We start from the raw sequence: 23,319 nt of genomic DNA, 5'->3' as shown, positions 1-23,319 counted from the left end.
ATTTAAAACAAACAAAAACAATCAAAATAAAATATATACTGTTGAAAATCTATTTATTTTATTTAAAACAAACAAAAACAATCAAAATAAAATATATACTGTTGAAAATCTATTTTCAAAATTTAAAAGATAAAATGATAACACATTTATTCAAACCTACATCTACATGTCAGAACATATGTACATCTGTAACTACAAAGCCTAACGTATAAATCCAAATCTTCAAACATTCTTCAGACAGGCAGCACCTTCTTCCTGAGCTCGAGGAAAGAGAGCTCTTCTGGACAGGAGGCAAGGGCTTTGTCGGTTAGGGAACATAGGAAATGTCCAAGGAAAACTTCTTGATGAGACTGTAGCCAGTCACGCCTGCAAAGTGGAGACACAAAATATAACAGAGGCCGCAATGCAAACCTAAAGCATCTGAAGCTACGTATTTAATGGGACAGACCACCTGGAAACTTCTAAAGAGCTGCACAGGGAAACATGCTCCTGCCAGCAGCCACTTGAGGCAGACCAGGGAGACACCCTGACCCACTTGCACAGAGCCAGCACAGGAACAGCCTGGCCTCTGGGCTGCCCTGGGACAGCAGGGAGCCCAGAGGCCTGTGCTTTCCAGGAATGGCTCAGCTGCACACGCACCCTCCTGCTCCTCTCCCGGCCCCACAGCTGAGCAGCCCTACAGCTCCACGGGGCACTGGGAGCAGCACAGCTCAGTGCAGGGGGCACATGCAGGGCAGAACTGTTCCCTGGCAATGTGCCCAGGCTCTCTAGGCTGGCACAAGAGCCTTCCTCCCGCCAGAGAGCGGCCCAGCTCCCGCCTTACCTCTTTGTGAGGCTGAGCCATGCTCAGCCTTCACCTTGTCCTCAATTGGAAGTTGCTTCAGGCACCCCATGCCACGACTAGGAAGGGGGGTGGAGAGAGCGGGGGCAGGTGCACACCCTTCCTTTGCATTCTGTCCTTTTTGGCACAGCTAAGAAGTCACGTCCGGAGGTGTCCAACTCAGCACTTTGTCATCTCTCTGCAGGTCATCGAGCCTTCACCAGCCCAAAATGTCGGAGAGGTTTTCCCGCACATGCGGAGGCTGGCTGGCAGCATGCTTCCTCAGCTTGGCGCCCATCACCTTGTAGAGGGCGCAGGCAAGCTTGGTGACCACAATGCGGACATTGGCGCTTCGGACAGGCAGCGCCTTGTTCCCCAGGAAGGACCAGAGCACGGGCAGGGCGTAGCGCTGGACGACTTCGGGGCTCCTGGGATAAACCCATGCCACAAGCGCTGCCGGAAGAGAGACACAAACTTCTTAACCACCAGCCTTAATGCAAACAAGGATCTACCTCTAGTTGTGATTTTGGGAGTCTCTCTGGCTAAGATCAGTGAAATAACAGAGAGAGCCCCATGATCCAGAAATGGGCAAAGCAGCTGAACATCCCCAAAACAGAACCACCAAGCCCTCAGGACTAATTTCTCCAGATCCGAGCCTTGTACCTGTGGCAGACTTCACACCTTTACTAAATCATTCCACAATCTGTTTCCGGCATGATGAATGACCAAAATGTCAAATTGCTGTTTATTTCCATTTAGAAGTTGTCTAAACCCACTGCTGAAGGTTTGAAAGGCACTTTAGAGAGGTAATTGAGAGATTTCTAATAAAAAGGATGACTCCGTTTTTGTGACCTGGCATAATTAGCAGTGGATTTAGCCCCAGCTAAAGCAAGGCTATAAATAAAGCAAGGCTATACACTGTCTTCTCTAGTATATATTGAGGTTATCATTTTCCCATCCCTTGGCTATTGCTGACATAGCAAGCTCCTCTGAGCAATCAATTATCAGCTGCATTTGGAGCATTTTGGGCAGCGCTGACATAGGAAGACCCTGACTGCACACCCTGAAATGCTCAGTCCAATGGCACTTCCACAGCACAGGCAGGGAGCCTCAGCACTCTGCTTCTGCCCCTCTGCCCCCAAAGGCTGCCTTGCACAAAATCCGTGCCTCTAACACGTGTGCTGAGTTTGGACCAAACGGTGACCCCCAGGCACTGCAGGCTTCCGCCTCAAAACTTTCCAAGAGCAAAGCAAGAATTCTGTGAGGACAAAACAAACCGATCCCCTGAAACAGCATTTGCCACCGTTTTCCCTAAAGGATCAGAGCTGTCCCTGAGCTTCCAAGAGAGGAGCCAGCTTGGGAATTTTTAGCCCCTCCCTTTCCTGGAGGCGGCTTCTGAGATGCCCCAGTGAGAGCTCAGCCCCGAGGCCGAGCGCCGCCCCCATCTCAGATGCTGCACACCTCTGCAGCAGCCAGGGAAAACCTGCCCAATACACCTTCCATGGGTATTGGGCAGGAGGGACAAGCTCAGCACCTCCTGATTTGGAGGAGCCACTCTGGTGTCTATTCACTGGCATTCCCTGTAAATTCTGCCTCGGAAGACCTCTTGCCTTAGAAGGGGAGGCCATACCTGCGAGATGCTCCGTGACATCCAGCAGAGCTTGGCCCTTCAGTTCACTCCTGCGGTGGCTGAACTCTTTCATCAGGGATACTTTATCTACAAGGGAAACACACATTTCTGCTCTCTCTTCTGAGGTCATAAGAGAAAGGACACTGGGGAGGGAAAGGGCAGGGGCAACTCCATTTTGTAAAAGAAAGGAAATTCCTGCTGATTTTTGAATCCTTTTCTTCTTTCCTTCCAGCCTACTTGGGAGGATTTTAAATTCCAAAAGAAAAGCTCTCCTTTCACATTTTAAATCCAAAGTTGTCTGCTGTACCAGGAGCTGATGTGAAATGTTAAACATTTCACATCAGGGACCTCAAGAGTTCAATCACACGTAAGCAGTGAAAAGGTTTTGCATCCCAGAGCTTTGCAGAAGTGATCTTCTCTCTCCCCTATGGAAAAGGGTGAGAAGGCTCCAAAATTCACACCTCTGTTCCCACCTGAAGGATAAGCTGTTTTTAAATTGTCAGGTTACCTGTGTGGATCTAGGGACAAGACTCCAAGTTACTCATACAAGAGCTATTACTGCTCAGTGCCTCAGTAGCCTGTGGGTTTCTGTAACATCTGTGAAATCAGATCTTGGCAGAGAGACTGGAAAATGAACTGATTTCCCAATACTTGACCGGCGTATGTATTTTGGTTTTCCTTGTGCCTATCTGTTGCGGTTTTGGGGGTCTGAATTTTCTGTTGCCTGCATTGGCCTGCAAGCCTCCAGTCCTACCACTCTAATAAGCCAAGGCAAGCTTTTCTTGGAGACAGAACATGTGTGGGATGAAGTTTGGTCCCTCACAGGGTCACAGGGCTGGCAGTGACAAAGCAGGCAATCTGCTTCATTGGGAACCACTACAGAGCTACATTCCAGTGTGGGTTTCAGTAGCAGGGTATTATTAAGAGCTCCTTTCCTGCATGAGATACAAAAAGGAGGTCCCAAATGATCTTCATGCAAGCATGCAGTAAAGAACTGATCCTGCTGTCCTAATGAAGCTAATGCCTATAATGTGGAGCCTTCCAGGAGGCTGCTCTGCAGAGGTTCTGATGCGCCAGTGTCCCTTCATGCCAACAGCAAAGCTATTCATTTGGGAAGTCAAATGGGGCCCAGGCAAACTCCAAAAATCCCTTTGGCCCTGAATTCCAGCAAAGCTGTAGTCCAGCACTTCCTCTTCAGACAAGCAGCACAGAGCCAAGGGCTCCTGGGACTTTTGGGAAATGCCAATGCACATTCAAGCCTGGTGGGGGACTGGTGCGTAAGGACTGCACCTGCACAGCTTCTGGTGGATGTCAGCTGGAGGTTTCCACAGACAACAACAGCTGTCAAGGCCCTCAGCGTTCTCTTGACTCGCAGAGGCAGAGACACAGTTGAGGAGAGTCCATGCCAGGGCTCAGCCTTACCTAAGTGAGCCATGGATTCTTCCAGCGCTTTCACAGCTGCGGCATAAACCCCGGGGTCCTTTGAGTTTAGGTTGTTTGTTATTCCTTCAACCAAACAGATGATCACCGGGTTTAAGCCATCTTTCAGGATGCTTATGATTTCAGCCAGCACGTCCAGCGCCTTCTGCTTCACTTTCTTGTGCGTATCACCAAGTCTCGGGACAAAATAATCAAAAATCTGTGAAGAGAACAAACAACATGAAAGCTGGATTAAAATGTCCTTGTTTGAGGAAGGGACGCAGAAGTGAGCACTCAGCAATGTAAAAGATGAAAGTGATCCTTCCTGTCAGGTCAGCACTTGCTTGCACAATTTCCCTGTTTTCCTGTGGGCCACTCTCTGGAATGGTTGCGCAACCTCATGCTGGTTGAAAGATTTTCATATATTTTGAAGAGCTTTGGGTGGGGACAGGATAGTTCCTATGGTGTTTCTCTCCACATTTCAGTCATTAAATTCATCCCATTTATTGATGCAAAACAGTATCTTTGCTTTCGAAGTATGCAACCAGATATTTACAATGCCCCTTTTTCTACACAATTGCCTCAAGTTCTGAGGGCAGTTACGATTTTGCCAAAACTATGGCTGGAGGAGATCCAGGTTTTGTTCCGTCTGTCTCAGAACCTGTGTCTGGAGAAGTGCAGGGCTCTGATCAACTCTTCCAGGATCCAGACCAATTGTCTACCTAGCAGGTAGACTTCTGAAATTTAATGTGCTGTACCGCTCTCATTAGAGCAGGTTCAGTCCCTTGACAGCCACATTATCAGGCACCATTTTCTGGACAAAGGGAAAAAGCAGCTGCTGGGAGGAGAAGGAAGAGATCTGTCCCTAGCCATTTCCCTCCTTTTCCAAAGAGAAAAAAAGACCCCCCCCCCAAGAAGGGTGAGCACCGTCTTTACCAAGAGGACTAGGGATGCCGATGGAAACGAGTAGCCAGAGTTGTGCCTGTGCAAGACAAGTCGGAGTTTACAGAAGTATCCTTTAAAAAAACTTGGTTTAAACCAGCCCAGCCTGATACTTCTCTTCCCCATCCAAACCCATTTTTTTGTCTAGAGAATAATTGCCACGCTTTCAGTGGCTGGATTCCCTTCGCTTAACCCAAGTGGGAGTAGGAGACAGCAGAAGTTACACCAGCAGAAAACTCTGCCCTCATCTGATGAACAGCATCAATAGGCACCTGCCAGACAAATACATCTGGACTGAAAGAACTTGTCCTGAAGCGTGGACCTGAATTAAATATTTCAGGGTAAGAGGCACCAGCCTGTCCCACACAGCCAGGATGTAGTGCCAAGACACACTGAATTAACTTGCCTGCTACAGGCTTGGGAAAGGAGCTAAAGGAAAGGAACAGTGAAGACACCCTACATACTTGGACAGTGTTAGTGGAGACGAGCTGGGGGCTGCTTTTGCACAGGTCTAGGAGGAGTGCCACTCCTTCCATCCGTGTCTTAAACTCCTTGGCTTCCAGGAGATTGTACAGCTTCTGGAGCGGCTCCGTTTCTTCCACAGCCGGAGGTAACGTGACCTGGGCTTTTGGGCGGTGTAGGAGGCGTTCATCAGAGGTAGACTTCACCCTGGAGAATAAAACCAAATGAGGACCTGTTGGTGATCATACCTTCAGTTAATTGTGAGCAGAACATCTTGGGGAGGTTTCCTAATGATGTGATTTCAAGCTAGAAAATCCTGATCTGAAAAACAACGTGAGACCTCATGACAATCATTACAGGAGACAATCTGCAAGCAACATTCTCACCAGTGCTTACTCAGGAAAACCAAGGATGAGATGCATCTCACTTATCTCCAGACAGCTTCCCAGGTACACATGTCGCACTGCTTTGTGAGGAAAGAGAGACGCTACTTCCAAGTTTAAATGCCTCATCATGAGGGAGGTGTGCGTCTTATAATAAGGAAACTCATCCCTCTGGAGAAGTGTCTCTACAGCAGGCATGACAATCTGGAAAAGCAGCTCAGATGCATCTGAACAGATGGATAGGGGCATATCTGAAGGATCCAGAAAATCCGTAACAGGAATAAAAACAGAAGCCAGACATCCCAGCACTACGCTCACATGATTGCTTCCCTAGAGACTAGATCCACAGCTTAACAAACCCACTGGGAACAACTCTCTTGGATCAGCCTGTCTCTTCCATGGGCATGGGAAGATCCTGACTATGCTACTGAGGCATGTGGTCACTCTCCTGCCAGCGCTGAGCATGAGAGAGCTAAATAAATCCCCTCTGTTATCAGAGGACAACAGGTACAAGTAGCTCTCCCACTGGTAAGAAGAGACAGCAAGGACCAAATTCCTGTCTCAAATGCTGATTGCAGCCCAGGGGGAAATAAACCAAACATGCTGTCCATCAAGCAAACAGTATGAAGGACAGGAATGTCAAGACAAAATGTCCACATTGAGACACCTGTTGACCAAAGTTGCTCAGGAACTGGCTTGCTACTTACTACTCATCTTGGTACTGTCTGAGGGTAAGAAAACCATGACTCAGGGAGGCCAAACCACGTGCATGGGAAGTGCTATTTTGGGGAACGGCATCTTGCTTCTAGACTGGGACTTCTCATCAAAACACCCATCTGAAGAAGACTGCTCTCAGAGGAAAAAAACCCTGCTTGAATTTACTTGTCCCAAGTGAGGCAGCGGAGACATGGCCCTCTCACAGCCTCCACAGCACTGTCCTTGCCAGTGCACTGGATCTTCTGAGCTGCAACCAATGGGTGTCTTTTTGTTGCCCATTTTTTGTGGAAACCCTTCCAGAGAAGTTGTGTTCAGCGTAATGCAGAAGGAGACATTTTTTATGATAGAGCATTTGTAGGGAAAGGAAACAATCTCTGGCACAGGTCATCTCCACCAGAAAGATTTTCCTGAGGAAGAGACATGTAAAGCTTGCCATGTGCTTTGTCACATCTAACTAAAGTGCTCAGTACCGTTTACTAGAAGGCAATGTGGCCTGGGGCTTCTTCGAGCCATCGCTCCTCTTCTTCACAGGCTTCTCGACAGATGGCTGTTCACCCTTCTGCGTTTCCATCCCCTACAAAGGCATAAAGAAACCCCATGGATCTTTAGAATGTAAAATAGGAAATTACCTGTTTAAAACACAACTTATAACCAGGATCACTGCAACCAAGGCTTGGGCAAACCTTTCCGAACTTACAGAAGGAAACAGGCCAGAGGTTCAGTGATGCCAACTCCTTGTTTTCAATAGCCCATGGCAGGTTATGGCTGCTACCATACTGAGCAGCAGTCTAAAATCCCCAATTCATTCCTCTTGAGCATAAATGGGAATAATGCAAACTGGTAGGGAACTAATGCTCTTAAAGGAAGCTGCAGAAAAATTTGGACTCTTTGGAGGTTGGCCCATTGTGTTGGAAGTTGATTTGGTTCCACACTCACTCTCCCTGTTGCTGCACAAAGGCACACTCCCTTCTATAACATAAGTAAAAAGAATTAAAAATACCCCAGGCAAACAAATGATTTTCCACTGGATGCTGCTGAATTCACCAAGCTTCTTCCAGCTCCACAGGGCATGACAGCAGGGCAGTATTCCCAGAAGACAGACAGTAATTGTAGGAATTGGGATTGACTGGGACATCTTTTGTATATTTGGAAATTTTCTTGGCACTACTGCTTCCTGTGTCTTTTGCAAAGACTCTGTTATCTCCAGAAGCACTGTTCTCACTTAATTGCGTCACTGGGGGCAGAGTAGGGATAGTGGGGTGGGGGGTTATGCTTAAATGTAAACCCATTTTCTCCTCTTTCCCTTCCCTGTTTGTGGCCAATATTCAAAATATCCAATACCCCACTTTTCCCCTAATATTATCAGTTCCTTTGTGCTCTGCAGATGAAAGGGCTACGGATCAACAGTTCATTCCCAGGAGCAAATTGATTTGGCAGAAAAGGAATGAGATAAGATTAGGTATGTTTGATGTCATATCAGCAGTGGCAATACTTGCACAAAGGAGACATTTCTCCTACCAAGCACTTACTTTCTTCTTCATTCTTGTCAGAATATCTTCCAGGTCACGGGTGGAAAGAGATTGTTCCAAAAGCCTTTTAAATTTTTGGTGATTCAGCATCATTTTCACCATCTCCTGTCCATAATGCCTAAAACAAGAAAGAAAGAAAGAAAGAAAGAAAGAATAGAAGGTGAACAAACAAAGGAGGAGTGTTAACAGAATAAGCTGATACCTTAACCTCAGCAGCTGCCATACCTGCATGAGAAGGCATTACCTACTCAGCAAAGAGAGAGATTTACCTCCACTTGTCACTGCACAGTGCTGTCAGCTGAACACAAGAGGCAAGAGGAGAACGTGGGGCAACAGAAAAATACAATCTCACTCTGAAACTGTGGGTGCGCTTCTGTGGCATCGAAGGATCCCAGGGAACAAGCAAAACACCTCTGCTTTGAGTCAGAGCTTATTAGCAGTGTCTTGCTGCCATTGCACAGTAATTTGCCTTTCTTTAACTGGCAGGGAAGCCAGGACCAAATGCCTCATGCTTGCTTTTGATTATTCTATACCATATGTATGCACAGGGACAGCTAGTTGCTCATGCGTTCTTGGCAGCTATTAATGGGAATTGAATCCTCAAAGTGAGGGGTTTTTTTTGGTGGTTTGGATTGATTTTGCCACTAGGAAACCACAGTTTTCTTCAAGAAGCAATTTGGAGGTCATTCAGCCACAGATAAGAGCATTATAGAAATCTGCAGAAGAGGTTTAGAAAGACTGAATACATTGGCTAAAGACCCCTGGAATATTTCTAGGAAAGTCTTAAGTTAATGAGAAATAGATGTATGCGATCCTTCAGTGATGAACATTAGCCAACATTTTGGCTTTGTCTTGTGCACCTAAAGGCCAAGCAAAACTGTTTGACTGGCTCATCTGATGGCTCTTTTGATCTCAGGAAGGAATCATTCAAGTCCCAGGAAGTTGGCAATGCTCCCTCTTGCGGGACAACCTCACGTTCCCCAGCACAGTCATTTCCCCAGACAAGCCAGGGCAGTGGTCACAGCACCAAGCCTGACAGAGCTCAAGAAGCCTTTGGACAATGCTCTCGGGCACATGGAGTGACTCTTGGGGGGCCCTGCACACAGGCAGGAGCTGGACTCGATGACCCTGATGGGTCCCTTCCAACTCAGCGTATTCCGTGACTCTGTGAACCTCATCCACACAGTGAGGGAACTTGATATTTCCTTTAGCTTCCACTCTTTTGTGGTTTTGCCCTTTACAGCCAGACACCCAACAGTTTTCCTGTTTTAGGAGGTGAAATGAAGATCATTACCTTGTGTCCTCGTGACAGTCCTGAGCAAGCGTCCCTGCCGCGTGCGCCAGCCTCTCAGCCCTGGGCGTTCCTGCGAGCTTCGTGACTCCAGTTTTCTCCATCAAGGACAGGAGGAGTTGGGCCGCGCACTTCCGCACCTGGACGTGGCGGCTCCTGGGAAGAAGAGAGCGGACACTGGGGCACAGGGAGCAGAGGGACACAGCGCAGGCCTTGGCCAGAGCATGCTCCCTGTCATTGCTGGGGGAAGGAGGCCTGGGTTCTCCCTGACACTTGGGACACCTGTAGAAGGTTCTGTCCGCAGAGAAACACAAAGTTAGCACTGTACAGAAGGACTGCCTGCAAGCAAGAGCGAGGAATTCAGTCTCCCTGCACTATCTGATACTCAATGTCTTTCCCCAAATTCACTCTGAGAAAGGGGGAAATTAAAGACAACCCAGGCTGACCCATCAGGGGCCAGCCACTACACAGAGAGCCGCAGCAGGATTGAGGATATTTCCACCCATTTACCCCCAAATCTGCAGACCTTGGGAAAGAAACAAATGCCCCACATGCTTTGGGACATGAAGTCGCAGAATATCCAGCAATGCAGCCAGTTTCTTCTGTGAGGCTTGGCAAGAGATACATCTGAACGTTTCCCCCTTTTCCAAAGCTGAGGAAAGGGTGGCAGTCAGTTTAGCCAGCTTGTCCTGTTCTAGACAGTGTCTCTTGGGGACTATCAGGCCCAGCACCAACACTTAAGGCAGCACCTGCTTCAGCTGTCCCATGGCAGTCGGCCTGTGAAGGTGCCTGTACAGTGATTCATCATCTCAAGGCTAACATGAGACATCAGTTTGAATAGCAAGTGGGGCTCTAAGGCCAGGACAGTCCTACAAGACGCCTCTTGGCAGGAGCTGCACCTGCTGTGCAGGCTGTGCCACACCCAGCACGTTCTCCCCCATGTGCTCCATGCCCCAGCAAGAACCCTCCTTACTTCTCAAGTGAATGGCATAATGAGGATGCATGGTTTTTCCCAAGGCCTCTGTGGTTAGGGCTGTGAAATATCCAAGAGCGCTCACAGCTGCAGTTGCAATTGTCCCTCTTCCCACAAAACCACAGGGCTCTATCCTTAGCCTTTGCAGGCACTTTCACTTGCCCACCATTCACCACATCTAGGCAACTCGGACAGACTGGGAGAACTCCAGGAAGCAGCAGCAAGCTGAGTCAGGGGAGGTTGAGGTTGGATATCAGGAAAAAGTTTTTCACCCAGAGGGTGGCTGGGCACTGGAACAGGCTCTCCAGGGCAGTGGTCACAGCACCAAGCCTGAGAAAGTTCAGGAAGCCTTTGGACAACGCTCTCAGGCACATGGTGTGACCCTTGGCGTGTTTGTTCTGTGCAAGGCCAGGAGCTGGACTCAATGATCCTGATGGGCCCCTTCCAACTCAGCATATTCTACAGCTCTGTGATTCTGTCAACTAACGGGCTGCACGAGGGCAGAAATAGGTGACAAGAGGAAAGAAGTGAGGTTGATTGGAGAATCAAGTCACTGAGTTCACAGAAGATGCAGGATACAGGACCCTTCCCTCCCACCATTCCCATTCTCTCTCTCAGCCCTTCTCCCCCCCCACACAATAGAAGGTGAAGAATATCACTAAGAGAAGAAGAACCTACTGGACTCCACTGTCCATGAGAGCAGTCATTGCTCGTGCAGGAGTCACATGCTCCACCATGACTCCCAGGGTGTGACTGGCTGCTTTCTGGACAAACTCTGGGGAGTTCCACACCATCTGGAGAAGGACCCGAGCAACCTCATCCACCTCCGAGTCCATGTCCTTCTGCAAGGTCACAAAGAGCTCTCCAAGAGTGACGATTGCAGAGTAAGACACCTTTGAGCGAAGGTTGGTCACCTGGGGAAGTCATGAGGGGAAACATAAGAATCACCTTGAAAAGAAAACCAGTTGCCTTAGACAAAAGTCCCAGGAAATGACAACACTTCCCGCTGTGTCCAGGGGAACACAAAAGCACAGGCAGAGCAGAAGAGCACAAGCACAGAAAGGCACTTAACTCTGGCACCTACTTGTGCTAGGCCTCAGGCCTGCTTCCTGCAGGCCTAAAACATATTCTTTAACTTAAAGTGTTCTACTTAACTCTTCTGGAATGTCCACTGCTTTGGTTTTAGGCCCTTTTATTCAAAAAACAAAGAAACAAATTAAAGCAAGGGCTGCTCTCAAGCCATAAAGGCACAAGTCATAAAGACAAAAGAGTCATTTGCTCCTGTTTGAAAAAGCAACAGCAGCAGTTGAAGCCCTCAGCCAGGAAACAGAAAACACAGGCTCAAGTCTACAGACTAATTGGCAGTGTTGAATTACAGCTTGGGCAGAGATTTGGACTGCAGCAAATAACATAATTAGTGTCTCCGCTTCTGCATTTGCACGTTGCATTGTAATGGCAGCTCGCTCCAAGAGGAGCGTGTCAGATGCCCGACCTACCAGTAAATAGAGCTACATGTGCTCACAGATCCTATAGAGAGCTGACAGACATGAGAAAGATAGGGTCTAGAAACAGAAATGAAGGCAGTCCCTGAGCACACAGGGAGATGAACAAGCACATATCTACTCTACACACCGTGTAAGAAGCACGGAGGACGATTCAGAACAATGTTCTTACCTCGTTGGTAAGTGCCAAGCAAACCTCACGAAGTCTACAAAGAAGGACTTCTGAGTGGGACTCAGCCAGGTGTTTGATGCTGAAGAGTCCCTTCTCCTTCAGCTCCCTGAAAGGCAAGTACCAAAAAGATTGACTTTCTCTCCACCCAAGAACTAGGCAGCACCCTCTGAATTTACCAGGCTGGCGGCTCAGTCAAACAAAGGGAGGTGCTTTTCAAGCAGTACTTGATGAGATCGTGGAACTCGCTGCCACAGGTTGCTGTGGCTGTCCAAAGCATACACAAATCCAAGAGGCAAATAGAGGGCTTTCAGAGTCTTCTTCATTTGTGGCCGTTTAACAAGACAGCCTTTCTGAAGTCTCTGGCACATGAAGTCCCTATGTCAGTGCTTCCTGGAGGCTGTGAGACCGTGCCATGCTGCTGTTTCTTGTCACCTCCCTGTACCTGTCCCTGAGACACAGTCCCATTGGGCTGTGTCTGGGGCATTTTCCTTCTTTGCCAGCCCCAGCAGGCAGTTCAGCAGTGAGAGTCTGCACTGGCACTCTGTAGCTGAGTTTCCACTCTGCAATCTAGGCCTGTCTGTCACCCACTCCACTCCACCTCACACATTCCCCAGGAAAGCAGCAGGATACCCCAGAAGATTCCACACCAGGGCAAGAACAGCTGAAAGTCTGGCTTTTCCCAAAAGCCCCTACCTAAAACAACAGCAACATGTTATTTACAAGGTGCAAACAACTCCCTCTCTCAGCACTTGCTTTGTGCAGGACCTGAGCTACAGGAAGGCGCGTGATGCATCGGGGCTGCAGCGCAGGGCTGGCAGCTGATGCCACGGGCATCCCTGCGTGTCACCCGGACCCCCCCACAGCTGCAGAAGCTCTCTGCACCTCACAGGGCACCAAACAGAAATGGGGAAGAGAAAGCAGAAGAGAAAGGGCAGAGCAAAGGCGACTGCACAAGGAGATGCATCGCTGCAGATTTTTCATGCTTATCCCAGGGTGAATGGAGTCCTTATCCCAGTGTGAATGAAGCATCCAGCAGTGAGTAGATGATAACCCAGACATCAAAAAGACAACCAATATCACCTAATATTTGTGGGGTTATCACCTCTGGGCCTCTACAGGCCTCCTTCTGTCTGTGTCTAAGTTTGGGACACATTGTGAGTATTGACAAAACATCTCAGGCCCATATGAAGCAGCGAGAAGGAAACAGTTGAATTGCAAAAGTGCAAGATTCCTAGAGGATTTTATTTCTTTTTCCTTCTCTTCTGCCATGAGCCCCTCAGGACTAATGACAGGCTGAGTGACTCTATAGCACAACTCAGTGCATTTCTCAGAAAGAAGAACTCCCTGTAGCTGCTCCTGGGACTCACATGCGGAAGGTCACAGGCAGACCCTGACTCCTGCATCTGCTGCCAGCAGTGGGGCCGGAGACAAATCTTACTCAGTCCCACTGGGCCCCGAGGCACCCAAATCTCTACACTCCAAACTGCTGCCATCCTGCTTCTGGCTTCAGCCAGCAAATCATCTTGTCCCACAGCTTTCTCTCTTCCCTCAAGATTTCCTTTGCAGCTCCACAGAGCAGCAGGCAAAGCAAGGAAACAGCACGGACCTGCTGCAGCTGGAGCACTGCTGCAGACCAAGGCCAAGAAAAGGCTGCTCTCAAATCTTTATCCTCTCTCTGCTCTGGAGTGGTTTCACTGGTGCCCCTCGGCCCTCTGGGCTGTTGGGGCTCAGAGGCACTAGCAAGATGCTCTCCTAACCTACCTTAACGCTAAGAGGGAGACAGAGTGAACGGGGCCTTTCTTACCAGTCATCGCTGCTGAGCAAGGAGAGTGCCTCGAGCAAGGACTGCTGTGGCTCCAAAGAGGCTCCGTCCTTCTGCCCCTTCCCACGGAGCGGCTCCTCTCGGCGCTCGGCACCAGTGGCCGTCTGCGGGGTCACTGTAAGGAGAGGGTCAGCCATGAGCGCTGCAGCCCCGGGCAAGGCACCCCGCCATGGAGCGGCCTGCAGCCCCATCTCCCAGCCAGGCTTCCATGAGGTACAAACTGGCACTGGCTCAGAGAATTCCCTGCTCTCTGGCTCCTTGCTTTCTCCCAGCCCCCCCAGCTGGGCACAGCTCCTTGGCTCAACCTGACAATTGCCCACACAGCGCCAGCTCCCAAGTGCCACAGGTACCACAGCCAGCGGCACGTTCCTGAGGCCGCAGAGCTCCCACTCCCTGTGAGACAGTGCCCACCAGCAGGACTTGCTCCCCACGAGGGACCCCTCAGCTGCCTCTCCTGTCTCAGCGCCCTGATTTCCCCGAGCCCTGAGGACAGAGGCACTCTGCAACTCCCTGAGGAAAGACCTGCAGCTGCCTCGTGACAGCACCAAGCCGAGCCTGAACAAGCGAGTCCTGCTGGGCCCGGCTGAATCCCCTCAGAGCAGCTACCAGGGAACAGCAATACCTGACCCTTCACACCTCACAGCGCCTCTGTTCCCATTGGCTTCAAATATTCTAGACAGAGGGCAGCTGAGTGCACTTACATTTCAGCCTGCTCTTGGGAAGGGAGTAGTTCATGGATTTTGTTCTTTCTAAGCATCATGAATCTTTACTATTTCAGTAAAGTACACACTGGCTGTATTTCAAAGATGCTGAGGTGAAATGTGTTTGTCATCAAATGGACTTGTGTGCACACTGTGCAAGCCTAAGCTTTCTCTTGTGGAAAAATGGAATCTCTAGCCCAGATGGTTGATAAAAAAGCCTTCCAAATGCAAATTGATGATAAGAATACGTAAATACAGATGCAAATTGTTGGCAGACACAATCTCTTGATAGTCAGTTTACAAGGTATGAGAAAATTCAGATGATAAATGCATCTCTTAAGAAACCCACTTGTCATCCAAAGGACTGTTGATCATCAATTTCATGTCATGCACTCAACAGGTCGTTTTCTAATGTGTACAAGGAAACATCTGAGCTGTCTCAAATGATGGAGTTTAAACATTGCACAGAATCTAGATGAACTGCTCTAGACTCTGTAGGGGTTTTGTGCTACCCTGCATGTTCTCACACAGTATGGAGGAAGCGTAACATCAAAAATATTCAGATGGGAGCTAATCTGGCTGTCACTGATGTACTCCTGTCACTGCCATCAGTGGTGTCACTGCAGAAGGATGTGGATGTACACATCTATATTCAATAGGAATGGGGAGCCACGTCAGGCTAGTTCTGGTCAATTGTGAGCATGGAAGTAGCATGACTAGAAAAGAGCACTCAAAGTATCATTCCTAGCTCCCTTCTTCTTCTCTCACCCTACTCAGGATCATAGCACAGGCAGGCTGCCCTCACAGGAGAGGCAAGAGCCACTAGGGACTATGTGCTGTGTATTCACTGCGGGCAGCAAACAGCCTGGGAGCACCAGGCAGCCCCTCCTGGCTGTCACCTGCTACACAGGCCGCTGTATTTGGGTGGGGTGACACAGGAGGCGCTGCTTGTTCCCTCTTGGCATTGCAGGCCGTGGGATGGCAGCGGCGAGAAGCCATTGGGCACTTCTGGGAGCAGCAGCACGGCTGCACCAAGTGGCTGACTGCCATGCAGAGACAACCCTTGCTGGGAGAGCAGGAAAGCTGGCTGCAGAGGCGGACAGCAGCACAGGCAGCGGGCCAAGATGGAGAGTGGACAATTGATCGTGGTGGTACTCGTAGGTGCACAGTGAGCACACCCTGCCAGACTGCCCCGAGCTCATCCCTGCAGTTACAGCTGCCTCCTGGCACCAGTGCTGTAGTTTGCTCTATCAGGATGGGCAAAAGCCAGAGCTTAGGTCTTTACCACTACTTTATGCAGCTCAGCTTTCCAATGGATCAATAAGAACCAACTGCTCCAGTTCTGCCGAGCTGGAGTAACTCAAGAGTAGATTTGCTGTTCATTCTCAGCACAGGCTATGAACCCAAGATCCCAGCTGTGGCGGCTGAGGCAGGAGGTGGTTTGTTCTCCTTGTGCAAGGAAAACCGGTGCAGGAAAAAGCTGCTGTGGAGCAGGCTTACCTGAGGAGTTGCGTGGGAAGCTGCCGTCTCCATGGATGATGGGCTTCTTGGGCAGTAAGGGCACGTTGTCCTGCTTCCTCAAGACCTTCTTCTTCAAGGCACTACCAGGGTGTTTCCTCTGCACACTGGAAGCTGTGCCATTGACAGGCAGTAGGCTAAAGCCTGCAGGGACCAAAGAGGAGCTTGGAAGTGGAGGGTGACAATGGAAAGGCCCAGAAAACTTGCTGGAGCTGGGTAACATCTCTTTGTTGTCCCAAAGTGATCACAGACTCCTAGAAGAGTTTATGTGGGAAGGCACCTTTAACCACCATCTAGTCCAGCCCCCATGAGCAGGGACATCTTCAGCACGAGCAGGTTCCTCAGGGCCCCATCTAACATGGCCTTGAACACCTTCAAGGATCGATCAACAACAGCTTCTCGGGGCAAACTCTTCCAGTGTTTCATCCCTTTCATTATAAAATAAATCTTCCTAATATCTAATTGAAATCTACCCTCTTCTGGTTTAAAACCAAATTGCAGTGATGCTTCCCCGAAGAAACAAGGAAACCCCAGTATTGCTTTGCTTTTGTTTTCCTGTTTCAGAGGCTGGCTGGGGAAGTTACCAAAAGAAAGCGCAGATAACCTTGCGTGATGCCCTCGGGCTGAGTGCTGCCTCCTGAGGTCCCTGCTGCTGCCCTGGGGCAGCGCACACAGCACTGCAGTCAGAGCCCCTCAGCCCGGATTCAGTCGGCAACGCTGCTTGCTCCTGGGGCTACAACAGAAGCACTGGCTCGGGGCTTCAGCACAGCTCTACAGCACCAGCTCCTCAGCAGGGAGTGGTGGGAGAAGGGTCTCTGGGGTTTTCATTAGAAGGAGTTGAATTTTGTTTCTTCCAGGTTGCACCTTGGTTGAAAAGCATTCTTTTGGACCCGCTTTTCCTGGAGACTGCTATCCAGGAGAGAGTCTGAAGCCCCAGTGTACTTTGCAAGACAGAATTTTACACTCTGAAGGACTTCAGAGGGGAAGGTGGGAAGCTGATATTCTGTTACGGACTCAGTGAGGCCATGGGCAAGACACTTCATGCCTCTCCATTTTTCTTTGGGGACCGGAAATACATCCTATGCAAACTCCCACTCAGATGCAAATGTAACAGCCCCCCAGTCTGAGGGCAACACTGTGCAGAGGGCAAGCAAGTGATCAGAAAGGACCACAGGTGTAGCAACCACTTACTTGCTGCAGCTGCATCCCCGGGGTCAACTGTCTGTGGAGGCAGCTGCAAGGACGTTTCCTTTTCTCTCTCTGTCTTGATCTCTTTCTCCAAAAGCTCCATTGGCTTCCGCTCTAAGTTCCTGTGAGCCAACTTGCCCAATGCAGCACGGACCTACATGCAATGGGAATGCATCACAGACTGTAAGCAGAGACACACAAACCAGACATAACATCTCATCAGGAGCACAGAGTCCATAGAGTTCCACAGTCCTTGATGCAGCTCCATGTACATTCCAATGGTTTCTGAAGAATGCCTCCCGTCCTCACCTTGGCAATTACACACAGTGAGGTGGAACACTTTATTGCCATAACTTCCCACTGCTCCAAGGTACTGTTTCTCAGCCTATGTCAAGAGGCCCTGCTTGAAGCAAGAAAATCACAGGAGTGCTCCAAGACAGATGAAGAGCCCACGTGACCAGTGAGCAGGCAGTTCCCTTCCTACAGGCCATGGCAGGAGAATAAAAACCATGTGCAATACGCAGCAAGGAGGGGTAAGTAGCTGTTGCTTAACACTCATGGCCAGGAATTGCAGCTGTTTCTCACTTCTGGCTTCTGAAGGACTCAGCTGCTCTCGGAGACTGTGAGACCAAAAAGAGGAGTCACGTGAAAACAAGTTGCAGAAACATTGATGTTAATGCGTGGAAAAATTGAGAATGAGAGGGCTGTGAGATACAGCAAGAAAGGTAACCAGGAAAAATCAAACTCTCCCATTTTATTTTGCAGCCTTGCTTACACTCAGCATTAGAATCCTTGCTTCTGTGCTTCCCAGGATGCACTTCGCCCACATTCACTGATGCGTAGCTTGCTCTGCCATTCAGAACTTCTCTACAAGGGCCTTTGTACATGGCATGACCTTAGCACCATCTCCAAACCAGTGACCTTGCCACCACTGGAAATAGCCAAGCAGTTGCTCTGTAGCTGTCAAATATATTCCCAAGAGAATCCCCATCCCCCAAGAGTGGAAGATTATGATTTTCAGGGACATTTTGGGCCTAGCACTAAACAGTCACTGGAAAGGAAGTCTGCTCATCCCTGTCCTTATCCCTCACCTTTCCAAAGCCATCCTTCAGGGCTTCGGCACTCGTAAGGCCAGCACTGGTGGGGTGATCCGTCTCCTTGGCCTGGCTCACTGGGAGGCCTGTTAATGGAAGCAAAGGTTCCTGTAAATCTCTGGCACACTTCAAGCCCCCAACAGCGCCATGCTGGGCAACAGGCAAGACAGCTTCCAGATTGCAGAGCTCTGATAAGACCCAGAGATTGTGTCTGAGAGCAGCAAGCTACATATGCCTAGAACCTCTCCCAATGAATGGGCTACTGCCACAGTACACTGGCAGCAGACATGGCATTGCTCTGTTGGCCAGCAGAATGAAACCTCCTGCATGATGGAGGCCTCAGCCCTGGATGCTGGAGAGCCGCTGTGTTTGATAGAGAAGGGCAGAGACGGAGCTTGCTCTTGACAGAGATTCTTATCTGCCCTAATTCGTGCTGATTTTAGTAAACATCTTCTTCCCGGTTCCTAAAAGAACTCCCGGGTTCTAACACCCGTAAGCATTTAGATCAATATTTTCTTCTCTTTGTGGCAATATTTTAGAGGACATGAAAAGAAAAGCTTAGGATTGCAGGAGTGTTAGCAAAACGTGAATTGTGTTCTTGAAACTGGATTATTTGCTTTCCCCAAGGATTTTCATTCTAAACTGTGTGAGATTGGGCCACTTTCAGGACAGTCTGACTAAAAGCTGAATTTTCTAATGGAAGTGGAACAATGTAGGTCATTCTGAAACACTCTCCAACAGAGCCGTTAAAACTCAGAGGATGAATCACTCTTTACATGGCTTCACAGAGGATAAAAACACGCAGCAGCAAAGTAGCAAAAAACCAATGTCTTAAATCAGGATTTTTTGCCCAGCAAAATGGTCAGCTTAATAATAAAAAAGAGTTAGATATGGGCTTTGAGGAAGGAGGGCTATTCTGGATTGGAAGGCAAGGCCTTGGAAGGTAAGAGCATCTGAGAAGTTGACAGGGAAACTACTGACTCCAGGGTAACCTCCTTGGGACCAGTGCAGTCAGTCCCAAGTGCAAAGTGGAGACACAAAATATAACAGAGGCCGCAATGCCAACATAAAGCATCGGAAGCTACGTATTTAATGGGACAGACCACCTGGAAACTTCTAAAGAGCTGCACAGGGAAACATGCTCCTGCCAGCAGCCACTTGAGGCAGGCCAGGGAGACACCCTGACCCACTTGCACAGAGCCAGCACAGGAACAGCCTGGCCTCTGGGCTGCCCTGGGACAGCAGGGAGCCCAGAGGCCTGTGCTTTCCAGGAATGGCTCAGCTGCACACGCACCCTCCTGCTCCTCTCCCGGCCCCACAGCTGAGCAGCCCTACAGCTCCACGGGGCACTGGGAGCAGCACAGCTCAGTGCAGGGGGCACATGCAGGGCAGAACTGTTCCCTGGCAATGTGCCCAGGCTCTCTAGGCTGGCACAAGAGCCTTCCTCCCGCCAGAGAGCGGCCCAGCTCCCGCCTTACCTCTTTGTGAGGCTGAGCCATGCTCAGCCTTCACCTTGTCCTCCCTGGCAGTGACCCCGGGGGCAGCGCTGCTCAGCTGCCCCTGCCGGGGCTCCTGGGCCAAGGCCCCCTGAGCAGGCTGCGAGCGGAGACCTGCACTGCCAAGGCCGGGCTTCCGCACATCCGTCTCCAAGCCAAAAAGTTCAGCCAGTTCCCTTGGGAACAGAGGCATCCCAGGTCCTATCACACACCATGAATTTTTTCCCTTCTTCCTCTGGGTTTTTGTTGTAGACTCAGAAGAAGCTGTAGATCAGGTACAAGGGAAGAAGTGAGTTAGTTGAACTCCCACCTTTACAATCACCACAACTAATGGGTGAGGCACTCGAGGGGTTATTTAAATATTGAGAAGATCACTTTGTTTTTATTTTTCATGAAACTAGCATCACTATAATTGCTCTGAACTGTATGGAGCTGGCAGGACAGGAGAGAGAGGTTCCACTACTTTACTTTTGTGCTGCTCATGGCTCATCCACTACTTGGGGATCCCTTTCCTTCCAAACAGTTGGCAACCCACAGGGGTCTCTAGAATTTGACAATTCCACCTAGGAAGTAATTGCTTTCCCAAGCCAGTTTTCAAGGCCTTTGTTTCTGTAACTCCCCCTCAGTTCTCGGTTGGGTTTTGTTGGTGGTTTTTATTTCTCTTTACAACAAAGGCAGTGCTGGGACACAAACAATGGCACCACGTGTTAGAAGCAAAAGAAGATTTGCAATCAAATTTAGATGTCCCCACTATTCAAGCAGCCCATATCTGTAGGGAACACATTGTTCATGCAAACGTCCCAGCTTTCTCTGCTTTGTTGCTCCAGGAGTTTATTCCCTGCTTTCCTTCCTGCAGAGACACCCAAACCCAACATAAACATGACCTGCCTCAAAACATTTCTGATCTTCGCTAATCCTGACAATTCAAAATTTTCTTAATGGAAATGGCATGGTGCAGGTTAATCTGAAATGCTCTCCAATGGAGCTTTTGAAACTCAGAGAACTAATCATTCTGTACAGGCCTCCACCAATGATAAATCGTTTTTCTGCATCAGCAAAATTGTTTCTTCAAATCTCATCTCTCCTATCATTCCATGCCCAGAGATGGCAAAGGAACAACAACCCTGGCATTGAGGCTTTGAACTTGAAAGCAGGGACTGACACACATGCACCAGACACCGCATTTGGTCTGGCACAACTCTTCTTGTCAGGGATCAGGCAAGGCAGGGAGGGGGGACAAGGCAGAAGGCATCTCCTCCCCCAGCCTCAGCCTGCAATACTGACACGGGCAGAGAGTCGGGGAAGAGATTTGCCATCGTGAACCTGCCATAGGTGGCTTTAGGCTTGTGCTGTCAGAGGATGACAAACTCTGATCCTGCATAGGCTGCATCCATTTGGAAGTCTCCTTCCCCTTAACTGGAACATTCACAAGGCCTTTCTGTCTAAGGAGGTTTCCCTATTTCTCCCCGTGCAAAACCAGGCAATGTCCATGAATCTCCTTCAGATCTCAAAGGGTTCAGCACAGAAACTGCCCCAAGGGAAGGTGTCCTCCTTCAAAGGCAGGAGGAAGGAGTGGGAACATTTCTCCTTTCATGCTAAATGTCCTTTTTTCTCTACTAATTATGACCTTAGAAAGGGTGCAGGGAGATGAAAGGCATGTGCAGGATGGAGAGGAATGTTTTCTTTTCCTGTGGCGCATTTCCCGAGCCCCAAGGTACCAGTCCAGCTCCTGGAGTAATTTTCACTGCATCACCGGAGCACACTCCCAGTGACCAGGCTCTGGGAGAGTGCACTGAGCCCATCAAGGAATTGAAAGGAATTTGAAGACATTTAAACCAGGATGGTTTTCAACCAAACTGTCACAATGCCACCCCTGGGTCAGCATTCCAATGGTCAGTTTAGGACAGACATGCCCTGTACCTACCTGCATGTTCAGAGTTCTTCTCTTTGCTTCTGCTGCTGGATCTTGGCCTTGAGAAAAGGGAGGACAAAAGAACATATGAGCGCGTAGAAAGAGAAGGGCGTGGAATGTGTGTAGCATCAAAGGAGGCAAACCTTCTTAGCATGGTCCCCCTGATGAAGGAGGAAATGCAACACATAAACCCAACATGATGCAAAGCTGGTGAATTGTCCTTAAGCTTTCAGGTGCTGGAGTCCCACAGAGCTTGCCAAGCTCCGGCTGAAACACAGCAGTCATTCTTCAACTTGCATCAGACTTGCCCAGTTCTCTCCTTTTGGAGCCAAGTGGCTCCTACAGCCTCTGTGAAGCAGCAAGAGCTGCTGAGCTGAGACACAAGTCTGTATGGAGGGCAGCTACTTTTGTTCTCCTGCCCAAGCTTGACTTTGCCTGCTCATGCCTTACACTGGTGACAGTCTCGGGCTACATGGGGTCATAGCACTGCTCTCTCCTGAGAATGACAGTACACCTCCTTGCTCTTTCAAGGACAAAAAGGCCTTTTCCAACTCAGCTGCTAGGTAAGGATATTCCGATTGCACTTTAAAAGCCCTACAGACACTTTTCAATTGGAATGATACTTCTGGGACTCCTGCTTTATCCTTGTCACTAGGATAAGCTTGACAGCTACATTTTCTCACACATATATCCAAGCCAATATCTTTGCATCAGGTACAGTCCTATAACTCTTCTCTAGCACCTTGCCCTCTTTGATCTTAAGCCCAGATCGAAATACTAGACATGGATCAGATGATACATCTGTACCCCAAGTTTTATCTGGGCTCTGGTTTCACGGTGGAGGCCCAGGCACAGAGAAGTCACGCCTGACATTTACAGGAGCAGCACCTGAATTTGCAGACACCTCCTCAGTAGCCAATATTTGCCCTGACATATCCTCATGGCTGCAGAAGTTGACAGTCAAGGATCACAGTATTCAAAGGTCTGCAGTATCCAGATCCATGCAATCCAGTTCCCAAATGACAGCACAAACACCACAGAGGGAATCAGTAGCCAAGTCCAGCAGAGGACCTGTTCTGAGGTGCTCTTAAGCCCTGCCTCCTCTTCCCCACAACCACCTCTGCTCTTAGGGCATATGGTGTTGGCTTTGCCGTTGTGCTGGATCACCACAGATGGGCAAAATGGGGAATACACTGAGGTTTGCCCAAATACATGGGAGAGATGACTGTGGAAAATAACCTCACGAGACGGGAAGAGCGAGGGGAACAGCACACTGGAGCAGCAGACACCTTGGCTTACCTCATCTCCTGGGACTCCTGGAAATCCAGCTGCGGAGAGCTTGGGACAGACGCTGCCGCACTGCTCACAGGGGGACTCACTGCCTTGCGTATTGGGGGGATCAAAGGTGGTCCCAATGACCCCTTCTTCATATCCCCACCACTGGAACACAGCAAGGAAGCCTGCAAAGAATAGAACACTGTACTCCTCAGATCAAGCATCCAGCCTTTCCCCCATTCATGCCTGAAGACATTTAGCCATGCTCTTAGCTGGGACCTGGCAGAGATGTCAAACTGATGGAGCAGCTTGGTCTAGGACAGGGAATGGAAAGGGAAGTGGTGAGGGAGAGACCATGTCCCACATTTGCCACCGCTATCCCTGTGCTCACTTGTCTGGAAATCTACATTCCCAGATGGCATCCACATGTTTGGCACCAAGATGTTCTGCGGTGCCACTGCCTCCACTGGCCT

The 23,319-nt window shown here is 49.3% G+C and overlaps 1 protein-coding gene and 2 long non-coding RNA genes across 3 annotated transcripts; all 3 read right to left on the bottom strand.

Moving 5' to 3' along the window:
* Positions 1 to 1,037: 1,037 nt before the first annotated feature.
* On the bottom strand, positions 1,038 to 6,876 carry LOC125322376 (TOG array regulator of axonemal microtubules protein 2-like). Its single transcript, XM_048296032.1, has 4 exons — positions 6,844 to 6,876; positions 5,276 to 5,480; positions 3,873 to 4,089; positions 1,038 to 1,273 (listed from the first exon to the last, which is right to left on the bottom strand). Exons 2-4 carry the CDS (start codon positions 5,345 to 5,347, stop codon positions 1,038 to 1,040), a joined length of 525 nt encoding a protein of 174 aa, XP_048151989.1. The 5' UTR covers positions 5,348 to 5,480; positions 6,844 to 6,876.
* Positions 6,877 to 7,979: 1,103 nt separating this feature from the next.
* Positions 7,980 to 10,886, bottom strand: LOC125322509. Its single transcript, XR_007202038.1, has 3 exons — positions 10,845 to 10,886; positions 9,197 to 9,349; positions 7,980 to 8,020 (listed from the first exon to the last, which is right to left on the bottom strand). It is a non-coding gene; the product is annotated as an uncharacterized LOC125322509 (long non-coding RNA).
* Positions 10,887 to 11,039: 153 nt separating this feature from the next.
* Positions 11,040 to 13,788, bottom strand: LOC125322562. The gene is made up of 3 exons (XR_007202080.1): positions 13,645 to 13,788; positions 11,841 to 11,946; positions 11,040 to 11,080 (listed from the first exon to the last, which is right to left on the bottom strand). It is a non-coding gene; the product is annotated as an uncharacterized LOC125322562 (long non-coding RNA).
* Between the last annotated feature and the right edge of the window lie 9,531 nt (positions 13,789 to 23,319).

The sequence above is a fragment of the Corvus hawaiiensis genome, chromosome 3, assembly GCF_020740725.1.
Source record: "Corvus hawaiiensis isolate bCorHaw1 chromosome 3, bCorHaw1.pri.cur, whole genome shotgun sequence".
NCBI lineage: Eukaryota > Metazoa > Chordata > Aves > Passeriformes > Corvidae > Corvus > Corvus hawaiiensis.
Note: the sequence above shows the minus strand (reverse complement) of the source record. Positions and strands in the feature narration are given on the sequence as shown.